We start from the raw sequence: 12,082 nt of genomic DNA on the forward strand, positions 1-12,082 counted from the left end.
CCCGTCGTAACTAAATAACGTCATCCCGTTATGAACGATCGGATTTTCCGACAACTTTTGTCCGACCGTGTGTATGCAACACCAGTTTCGGACAAAATTAGTCGGACAAAATCCGACGGATATTGTTGTCGGAATGTCCGACCGTGTGTACAAGGGCTATCACATAAAATCCCAATAAAATACGTTTATGTTTTTGGTTGTAACATGACAAAATGTGGAAAATTTCACGGCGTATGAATACTTTTTCAAGGCACTCTGATAACTCCTGTCTCAAGGGTATCACACTTTTCTACAATCTTTTAAAAGATGAAACCACTTTTGTCAAACTTCCACCAATGATAAAATGTAAAAAGACATAGGTGGTTCTTTTAGTGCCTTTTAATGGTCATCTGAATTATTCTCTAATTACAAAGTGACATGTTCCTCCAACCTGTGGGATATTACCCTTAATATCAACCTCCGTTGGTATATCACCCCATCCCAGATTCACACATTCATTCCATCAGCCTCACCTTCCTGTTGGAGGAACTGTGGTGAACTAGGCAGCTTAATGCATTCACTTTGGAGTTGCAATAGGCTTTCAACCTTCTGGTCAGAAACATTAACAATTATCAGTAATGTTACTAAAAATCCTATAGCCCCATCTCTAAAATTTGCCTTGTTAAGCATAAGCTTTAACGATATCTCGTCTCAAATACGTTATGTGACTGTTCACATACTCCTGGCTGTGTTATGGTTTTCTTTGAATTACACTGTTCTCCCACTATAATCAGCTCTCATGGCAACCATTTTCTTTGTCTCTACATTGTTCCATCTTGTATGTCTATTCTATTTAAAACTTGATAAAAATGTATTGATATTAAAATTATTTTAGAAAAAGATTACAACCCAGGAGCAGCAGAGACTCCACCACTGGCATCTACCAAGTGGCATTTATTGGATTCACTATCAAATTTTCTTAATCAGAGTACACATGATTAAACCAATTTCCACAGCAAAAAAGTCTTATGCCTCGTATACACGATGAGAATATCGGACGACAGATCGTCCATCTTTTTTTAGATGCTAGCCTCATATTGAAAATGAATAGGTTACTAGAGTTCTGAAAATTCTTGTGAGACAGAATACAACTTTCTGCGTTGATATAATGTATTGTAATGTAGTCTTTTGTTTCTGAGCATGCGTGTTCTTGTTAATTGATTTTTTTGGATGAGAATTGGACTGATTAAATGAAAATCGTTAGTTCTGTTATTGCATGAGAAAGATTTTCGTGCTTATCACTTCGGACAATTTCGCATGAACTGTGATCAAGAGCTGTGTACTAACGATCAGATTATTGGACCAAAAGCAGTATTTTTTGTCTGATTTTCTCATCGTGCATACTAGGCAATGGTGGGAGCAACCCAGGAGGCCAGAAAGTAATCACTGTGTCAGTAAGTTTTATTGCCCTGTGGAAGACTACCTCCAGTGTTTTCTGATGGGGGCCATTAACAACTGAATTATTACACTCCATACTAGGATCATAAATAACTGTGTTGTACTGTATATTGTAAAATATAGTCCCTCGGACACTCTTATCTTGTAAGTTTTGATACTTACGGCCTAGTAGGTATTACTGTTTGATGTATACTGTCATTAAATAACTCTATGCAGCTGTTTTGACATTGTATCTTGGTTTTGTGTGTAAGCTTGTGGGTGAGCGCAGCTTGGTGCGGCAGCAGTAACACACACACATTACAGATACAATGGAAAGAACCGGTTTTGTAGTCAGAGTATAACAGTTCACAACAAGCATGACGGGAAGGCAGCCCAACCAGAAAAACTCACGGATAAATAGCAGGTTGTAGCAGAGCTGATCTCAGCTGAACTGACACAGTCTGTCTTGAGGGGGCGGAACTCGGGCTGGCCAGTCTGCGCTCAAGCGGGACGGTTTCCAGGAAGTGTGTCAGATCCCTATTTTTTTCCTACTCATCTGGAACCTTTCACTGCTGCTATTACTGTCCCTACACTACCCACACTCTAAATGTGCACCAAACGCGGCAGCCATGGTCTTAAATAGACTCTGTCTGACCCAATATGACCACCAGAGTCACATGGGCTGTCAGCATTCAACTTGATCGCTACCCCAGTGACCCAGGAAACCATAGAGGAATCATGTTCCTCTTGACTTCTCCCTCTGTAGTGCTGCTGCGGTTAAGCGCCACCTGCAGTGGAGAAAATAGACTGCATCTGCCTACAAGCTAGCACGGCTTCCCTTGCTATATGATGTTTTGCCAATGTCTCAGCATGTGACTGTCCTTTACTCAGTGATGTTATGTCCATACCTTTTGTACTCTGTAAACTGTGTCTTACACTGAATTAATACAAATTTGGAACAAGAATATATTTAGTTAATATATCAGCTTGGTTGCCCTTCTCTGCACTTTCTCCGGTTCTCTAACATAATTTTTGTAAAATGGTGCCCAAAACTGAACTGCATATTCCAGATGAGGGCTTACTAATGATTTGTACAGGGGCAAAATTATGTCTCTCTCCCTCTCAGGAGTCTAATGCATGAAAATATTTAGCTTGCTTTAGAAACTGCAGCTTGCCATTGCATGATATTATTAAGTTTATGATTTACCAGAACACCCAGATCTTTCTCAAACATTGAGTTACTGTTCTCCTAGAATGTTTAATGCATGCATGTTTTTTACTCCTAAGTACATAATTTCACATTTATCAATATTAAACCTCATCTGTCACATAGTTGCCCAAGTAAATATTGCATTGATTGAGGTCAGCTTATAAGTTGGAGACATCCTGTAAGGACTCTATTCCATTACATAGCTTAGTGTCATCTGCAAAGACTGACATACGGTAAATATTTTTTTAAGGACAAACAATATATGGTATAATCTATATACTTTGAATTGGTTTATTTTTTGGGCATTCACCGTAATGTGTTCTAGGTGAGTATGTGGAACAAACATCTCTTATGAGGTACTTACAATCTGTTGCCATGCCAACAGCGATGCACTTTTTGAAACGACATTCTTGGCACTGGTTCCTTGTTACTTTGTCTATCACGCATTTTCCTTCATATTTACAGGAATAGCTTGGGTGAAGATTTTTCTGAATAGTTCTCCTGAAAAAGCCCTAACAATGGAAAAATACATTGTTACTATTTGAGGACTGGAAAAAAAAATCTGAACTTGTATTGCCAATATAGCACTGTAAACAATGCAAACTATACAAAACCACTTTGCCTTTTTAACTTAGAAGTGAGATGACTTCATGACCCATGAGTCTCAGCCTCAGATATAGATGACTTCTGACCCAAATTTTCAATACACTGAGCTTCTGCTTCCACTAAGCCACCTGATATTGTCATCCAACACTTTATTCATGTAATTTCCTTTGTACGGCTACAGCTTTCTTCCCTATGAAAAACAAACACTAAGCGACATTATTGTTCTGGAGACATTTTGCTGCAAAGCTGTGCCCCCTTTACCTGCAATGTCACAGCTGGTGCAGAACCCTACAGATTATAATTCATACAAATGGTATATAGGCAAAGGTGATATTCTAACGTAGTGACAGGTGAAATATTTTTCGATAGTGGGGGGCATTCTACCATAGTCTCATGCTTATTTCTGACAGTGCATTTCTACCACTCAAAGAACAGACATGCTTTTGCTAGTCAGGCATTTAAGGGTATGTCCAGCAGTGTTGCGAACCATCAGCATTTCTACTGCAGCCAGTAAAAAAACTGGCACTTTTCTCCTGCCAGTAAATGCCAATGACAGGAAAAGGTCCACCCCCCTCTGACGCATGAAACCGTGCTTCAGAAGGGGGCGGAGTCACCGTGTGGCCCCGTCCTCCGTTATAAAAGAACTGTCAGAAGAAGAGAAGCGTCACACAGTGGGAGCCTCCCATTGCACGGAGCGGCCTGAGAACCAAGAAGAGACGCCGTGGAGGAAGATGCCGGATGAGAACACCGGAGCAAGAAGAAACGGATCGGAGGAAGAAGAGGATTGGAGGAAGAAGAAGATGGAGGAAGAAACCGAAGTATGAAGAAAGGAAGAAGGAAGAAGACCAGAAGAAAGAAGATGAAAGAAGACTTTAATAAAGGAATTGTCAAAGACTGTCTCCTATCATTTTTAACACTTTTTTGTCACTTTTTTGGTGAAATGGTAGGGGTACTTTTGTACCCCCTTACCATTTCACACAGGGGGGGGAGTCTGGGATTTGGAGGTCCCCTTGTTAAAGGGGGCTTCCAGATTCCAATAAGCCCCACACCCGCAGACCCCCACAACCACCAGCCAGGGTTGTGGGGATGAGGCCCTTGTCCTCATCAACATGGGGACAAGGTGCTTTGAGGGGCTACCTCAAAGCACCCTCCCAATGTTGAGTGCATGTGGCCTGGTATGGTTCAGGAGGGGGACGCCGCTCTCTCGCCCCCCCCCTCTTTTCCTGCAGCCTTACAATTTATTAAAAAGGCATGGATTCTTTCCTAGGTGTACATAATATAACTGGGTGATAACATTTATAGGTAAAGTTGACCCAGGGAATATCCAATTGCCTCTCGGGTGATCATGAAGGATTTTTTTCCCCCTGCTGTAGTAAACTGGATCATGCTTTGCTGGAGCTTTTCACCTTCCTCTGGATCAACTGTGGGTATAGGATTGTGTATATGGGATTTTATGTTTTTTTGGGGGTTAAACAAGATGGACTTGTATCTTTTTCAGCCTGACTAACTGTAAATACGTTTTTTTCTATTAAAAAGACCATTCCAACTCAACAAGCTCGACTCTGGTATTTTTTGGGGGGGAGGGGGTTGGGACATGTAGAGCATCTATCTGTCAAAAATCATCAGGCTGTTTAAAAAGGTGTGCTAAGATCATTAGCCTAGTGGCCCATTGACGTCTAGATAAATGGGCTTTTTATCAGACTCTGTACAGATTTTTTCATATAATATAAAGCATAGCATTTTTTCAAGTGAGAAACATTTTTAAAACATTCCTTTGTAGTGTATTGTGTGAGTTGGTGTTTGAAATAAACATTGGTTTCCAATAAAGGGTTTAGTAAAGTATTCCCTTGGTGTCAGCAGTAGTATTTCTTATATTAAAATACATATTTGGCTTTGAAGGTCTATTGACCCTTGTACTATAGATCTCTGTACAGACTATTGGCATTACACTGACTTTAGTCTATGTTGAATCACTAGACAATAAAACATTTTTTATTGCAGACAGCACATACTGGGACTGACAAAGGAACAAAAATAGATTAGGCTGTTTTTAGCAACTAAGTAGATGATTTTTTTTTCGAATAAAAGCAGGCATATCTTTGTTTTTTTTTTTTTTGCTTCATTGAAAAGTTATAATATCTGTCAAGGTTTTATTGATGTCTGGCTCCAATACAGATAGTATTTCTTTCTATCTAACTTCTGGATCTGTAATCAGACAGGAAGAGAGGAAAATCCTTGCAATGGTGTCACAAAATAAATGTAAGATTTGAGAGATGTTCTAAACACGATCTACTCTACACAACAAAGTTTTTATTGTTGCCAATGTCTCTTTGGACACTTCCTGTCTCAATTACTACATAGGGAGTGACACGGGCATATGGACATTTATATATATATATATATATATATATATATATATATATATATATATATACCCAGTGCCTTACGAAAGTATTCGGCCACCTTGAACTTTTCAACCTTTTGCCACATTTCAGGCTTCAAACATAAAGATATAACATTTTTATATTTTGTGAAGAATCACCAACAAGTGGGACACAATTGTGAAGTGGAACGAAATCTATTGGATTTTTGAAACTTTATTAACTAATAAAAAAATGAAAAGTGGGGCATGCAAAATGTTTTCGGCCCCCTTGCGTTAATACTTTGTAGAGCCACCTTTTGCTGCGATTACAGCTGCAAGTCGCTTGGGGTATGTCTCTATCAGTTTTGCACATCGAGAGACTGAAATTCTTGCCCATTCTTCCTGTGAGGTTGGATGGAGAGCGTTTGTGAACAGCAGTTTTCAGCTCTTTCCACAGATTCTCGATTGGATTCAGGTCAGGACTTTGACTTGGCCATTCTAACACCTGGATACATTTATTTGTGAACCATTCCTTTGTAGATTTTGCTGTATGTTTGGGATCATTGTCTTGTTGGAAGATAAATCTCCGTCCCAGTTTCAGGTCTTTTGCAGACTCCAACAGGTTTTCATCCAGAATGGTCCTGTATTTGGCTGCATCCATCTTCCCCTCAATTTTAACCATCTTCCTTGTCCCTGCTGAAGAAAAGCAGGCCCAAACCATGATGCTGCCACCACCATGTTTGACAGTGGGGATGGTGTGTTGAGGGTGATGAGCTGTGTTGCTTTTACGCCAAACATATCGTTTTGCATTGTGGGCAAAAAGTTTGATTTTGGTTTCATCTGACCAGAGCACCTTCTTCCACATGTTTGGTGTGTCTCCCAGGTGTCTTGTGGCAAAATTTAGATGAGACTTTTTATGGATATCTTTGAGAAATGGCTTTCTTCTTGCCACTCTTCCATAAAGGCCAGATTTGTGCAGTGTATGAATGATTGTTGTCCTATGGACAGACTCTCCCACCTCAGCTGTAGTTCTCTGCAGTTCATCCAGAGTGATCATGGGCCTCTTGGCTGCATCTCTTTTTTTTTTTTTTTTTATTATTAATCTTTATTAAATTTTCACATTATACAGACCACATTTTAAAATTACATTGCCAGGATTCAAATACATCTTCCTTCCATTCCGGAGTCTGAGTTTTAAAGTTCTAGGAAGGGACGGGGGATATGAAAATACATCCATACATCACATATAATTAACAGACAAGAAAAAAAAACAGTATCTAGACCATACCATAACCCCCCTTATCCTTCCTCAACTATTTTTGCACTTCCTACTTTTTTCCTACTAATATAACCCCTCCCCTCCCTCCCTCCCTTTCTATCAACACCACCCCCCCCCTCCCCTCCCCTCCTATATATATATTTGTGCTTTTATTTCACGGTGTATCATAAATGTGTTATGATGATTCCCATACCTTTAATATACACTCCCCCCTCCCCCTCCCCTCTTCCCTTTCCTGTCATGGTTTAAACTGGGGTATGCATCTCTTCTATCCACTCTCGCCAGTTCCTATTAAACTCTTTTAGGTTATTTCGTTTTGCATATACTGCTCTCTCCTTACATAGATATTCATTTACCGCGCTTATCCAATCCTCAACTGTGGGGGCTAGCTTTGATTGCCATCTCCTAGCTATCATCCTTCTTGCTTGAAATAAACATCTTAGGATTACTGTTGTTTCTCCTTTTCTCTCTACTTCCTCCTTTCTATAACCTAAGATACACACTATGGGATTTAATTCTATTGCCGTCCCAAAGGCCCTACTTATTATCTTTACCACTCCTTCCCAGTATCTAAATAATTTGGGACATTTCCAGAACATGTGCATTAAATTCCCTGACCCCCCACACCTGGGGCAACAGTCATCTGTTCTCTTACCAAATTTGAATAATTTCTGGGGAGTATAGTATGCTCTATTAATTAGCATCAAGTGGGAAATCCTCTGGGGAGGAGAGACCGAGACCTTTGGGCATGCCGCTAGGATATTTTTCCACTGTACTCGAGTTATATTACCTAAGTCTTGCTCCCATTTCTCCTTCTCGACCCTTCCTTTCCTCTCACTATAAATCTGTTCACCCAACTGGGCATAGAATTTAGATATTAATCCTTTTGTTGGTCCTGCTTGTGCTACTGGGTATAGCAAGGGCAGTTCTTCCCATGTTAATAACAAGTTTCCAAACTGGGTCTTTAAAGCATGCCTCACTTGTATATAGGCATAAAATGAGTTTTGTGATATCTTAAATTCTTTTTGCAGTTGATCAAAAGATTTAATACCCCTGCCGCCATATAAATGGCTGATCCTTACAATGCCACATTTTTCCCATTCTACAATTTTTCCAACCCGCCATATTTCCTGTAGCTTCTTATTGTTCCAGAGAGGCGTATACTTTGTTATTTCACTATATCCCATTTTTTTTTTAACTATATCCCATAGTTTTAACATCATTTTTACTGTAGGGCATCTACACTGGAATGAGTCCGCTTCCAAGGTCTCAATCAGCGTGCTATGTGGGGAGCCTGTTAATACTAATCTCCCATTTGGGGTTCCTCCGTTCATCTCATCAATCCCCCCTAGCTGTTGTAATTGGGACGCCCAAAAATAGCACTCCGGATAAGGGACCGCGAATCCTCCTTCCTCTCCCGGTAGCTGGAGCATCCGCAATCTCAATCTGGCCTGTCCTCCCCTCCATATTAACTCCCTAAACAACATCTCGATTTTATTAAACCAACTTCTGTTAATCCATATTGGGGCATTATGTAATATATATAAAAGTTGGGGCATCCATATCATTTTTATCAGATTGCATCTGCCAGCCACCGAGAGAGGCATTCGTTTCCATATAGCAATTTTTTGTTTAAACCTAGTCAATAATGGGACTAAGTTATGACTTATATATTGCTTAGGATCCCTTGATAAGGTAACTCCCAGATATTTCAACTTATCCACTATTGGCATTTGGGGGGTTCCCAGGGCCGTTTGCTGACCCATTGGGTCCAAAGGAAGACATTCCGATTTTTCCCAATTTATCTCCAGCCCTGTGAAGCCTCCAAACCCTTGCACCAGTCCCACTGCCCTTGGTAATGAGTACCTCATATCCCCCAAAAACAATAGGATATCGTCTGCATAAAGTGAGATTTTTTCCTCTCCAGTTTTCCTTACGAAACCGACTATCTCCCGGTTTGCTCTAATTGCACATGCCAAGGGCTCTATGGCCAATGCAAAGAGCAGGGGTGATAATGGACACCCCTGCCTCGTCCCTCTCCCCAGTTCTATTTTCCCGGATAACTCATTATTAATTTTTAGTCTTGCACTAGGTTTGTCATATAGCATCCTAATCCATCCTATGAAGGAAGGACCCAGGCCAAATTTCTCCAGAACTTTCCATATATATCCCCATTCTACGCTATCAAATGCTTTCCTTACATCCAATGCCACTACTGCACCCGGAGTATCGTTATCCATTGGGACCTGCAAATTCAAAAAGGCTCTTCTAATATTTATACTCGTTGATCTGTTGGCTATAAACCCTGTTTGGTCCATATGGACTAATCTTGCTATAACTCGATTAAGCCTAGTCGCTAATACCTTGGCCAGTATCTTTGTATCGGTACACAGGAGAGAAATTGGCCTATACGCTGCAACATCTAAGGCGTCCTTCCCTTCTTTGTACAACAGGGTTATAACCGCCTCCATCATTGATGGAGGCAATTTACCCTCCCCATATGCTCCTCTTAACATCTCCAGGAGTTCAGGAATCAGTATCTCGCCAAAATTTTTATAGACTTCAATCGGTAGTCCATCCGGACCAGGCGATTTCTGGTTTGGCATACTCGCAACTGCTTCCTGAAGTTCTTTCAAAGTTATTGGGGCTTCCAGTTCCTCTCTTTCTTCTTGTTTCAAACATGGTACCTCTAATTGACCTAAAAATGTTTCCATTTGCTCATCCATCCCCACTTTCTGTGCAGTATATAGGTTTTTATAATATCCTTCAAATGCTTGGCATATACTCCCAGTTTCTGTTGTGACCTTTCCCTCACCTATCCTAATCGCCGAGATTGAGGAAGGACCCGAGTTATTCTTCACCAGTTGTGCCAACATTTTTCCCACGCTTTCCCCTTCAACAAAGGAGGCTTGGCGTTGGAACATATGTTGAATCTCTGCTTTCTTCAGAGTTAATAGCCTAAGTTCTTCTTGTTTATCTAGCCAGATTTTTTCTTTGCCCTGAGTGGGATCGCTAATAAAATCTCTTTCAGCCTCTATCACTTCTCTCCCTATTTGTACCTCCTGTTCCCTAGACTTTCTATTTATTTTTGCTATTGATTGGATCAGGAGACCCCTCAGGAAAGCTTTCAGAGTGTCCCACAGGATCCCTGATGTTACTGTACCCCGATTAGTTTTTAGAAATTCTTTTAATTCCCACTGAATTCTCTCAGGGCGTTCTTCTGTCTCTTTTTTTATCAGTTCTAACCATAGCGGGTTCACTTTCCACAACCTCTGTACCTTACGTTCTCTCATTTTTAATACTGCTGTCATTGGGGAATGATCTGAAATCCCCCTAGGCTGATATTCAATCTTTTCCACCATTTGTAAGGCCAGGTCATTCCCCAGTATCATATCAATCCTGGATAACGTAGTATGCGTGGCCGAGTAACAACTATACTGCCGGACTCCCGGGTTCCCAGTTCTCCATAAATCCCGTAGCCCTACTTCTTCCAGATACTGTCCCAACCTCCCCTGCCAAGCTGGTTCCGCCAGTGTTTTTTCTGGGAATCTATCGACTTTAATATCCAATACCGTGTTGAAATCCCCTACTATTATTGTAGGAACACCATCTATCCCTACTAAAAATTCCTGTAATTTAAAAAGCACTTCCATTTTAAATGGTGGAGGGATGTAGATATTTGCCAGCATACATTCTCTATTTTCAATTAGGCAATGTAAGAAAATGTATCTGCCCTTTTCATCCAGGCTGACCCGTTTACATACAAAATTCACCCCCGTTTTTACCAAGACACTCACCCCTCTACTATATGTCGAATAAACAGAATGATATTGAAATTGATATTTTCTACTCTGCAACCGGTATATTGTATCTCTATTTAAATGGGTCTCCTGCAGGCAGAGCAGCTCTACTCCACATCCCTCCAACAAGGATAGCACAGCTTTTTGTTTCAGCTGCGTCCCCAGTCCCCTCACATTCCAGGAGCCTATCTTAATTTTACCGTCCTGCATAGCCATAAACAAATAGAGAGGAGAGAGGAAAAAAAAGAAAAACCTAAGGCAGGAGAGAGAGAGAGCGAAATAACCAGTCTACTGAGGACACTGTTAAGAACCGTTTTTCTCCCAGTACCCACCAACTCCCCCCTAACTTCTTTTATTACCTTATACCGCACTCCCCAAATATTACTCCCTTGTGTAATAACAAATCTATTAGGCGTCACCATTAACTCATATATTATGTGTCTTTGGATATAAATTATACTATATAATTGTTTATTACCATTTTCCCCCTTGTGACCCATATATTTTCCTTGTTTTTTACCACCCCAAGTTTTACCACCCCCCATTTTGTGTGCTTTTGTGTTTTGAGTTATTTCCTGTACTCCATTTATTAGTGCATACATATTTTTTTTCCCCTTCAGCCTCCCCCCTATTTTCCCTACTACACCCATCCCCTCTCCCCCCTTTCTACCTCCCTCCCCCCCCCCTCCCCCACCTTCCTAGGTGTTACCCTAGGGGCTATTAGTGACCTTATACCACTCTCTTCACAACCACTTTGCCACCCACACCTAGTACACTCGCCGTGTGTTACCTCCCTCCCAACCCCCCTCCCATACTAACACAAACAACACAAACAAACATACAAACAAACAAAAAAAAAAAAAAAAAAAAAAAAACCCACACATACTTCATCCCCCCTTCTCTTTCTATCTTCCTATCCCACTCAGTACTAGAAACCCCAACGACTACAACTTTTCTTTATTTTCTTCTATCCATTTTTCCACTTCCATTGGGGAACAGAAAACCTGAGTATGCCCTAATGCATTAATCCGTAGCTTTGCAGGATAAAGAAGAGCATACGGCACCCTGAGCTTCTGTAACCTGCGTTTCACCTGGAGGAACTCTACCCTTTTTCTCTGAAGTTCTGGGGAAAAATCAGAATATAATGAAATTCTAACACCTTTATACAGTACATTCCCCATTTCCCTTGCCTTCCGTAATAACACCACTTTATCTTTATAATTAAGTCATTTCATTAATAATGGCCTGGGACGGCCCCCCTCCAATGGTGCTCTAAAGGGTACCCTATGCGCCCTCTCTATTGAGAACGCTGTTGAAAAAGCATCCCTCCCAAACAGTTCAACCAGAAGATGCTCCATAAACTCAGCAGGGTTTACACCCTCACTTTTTTCCGGAAGCCCCACTACTCG

At 40.8% G+C, this 12,082-nt stretch overlaps 1 protein-coding gene across 3 annotated transcripts in view; it reads right to left on the reverse strand.

Annotated features, from left to right (window-relative positions):
* Positions 1 to 12,082, reverse strand: part of THRB (thyroid hormone receptor beta) — a 649,445-nt gene that overhangs the window by 25,180 nt on the left and 612,183 nt on the right. For all 3 annotated transcript variants that reach the window (XM_077491422.1, XM_077491423.1, XM_077491420.1), the window contains one exon: positions 2,991 to 3,138. In XM_077491422.1, coding sequence (XP_077347548.1) covers positions 2,991 to 3,138 — 148 coding nt within the window. The remainder of the gene's footprint in view (positions 1 to 2,990; positions 3,139 to 12,082) is intronic.

Source organism: Lithobates pipiens, unplaced genomic scaffold (assembly GCF_037356315.1).
Source record: "Lithobates pipiens isolate NorthernLeopardFrog02 unplaced genomic scaffold, aLitPip1_a1.2 Scaffold_19, whole genome shotgun sequence".
Taxonomy (NCBI): Eukaryota; Metazoa; Chordata; class Amphibia; order Anura; family Ranidae; genus Lithobates; species Lithobates pipiens.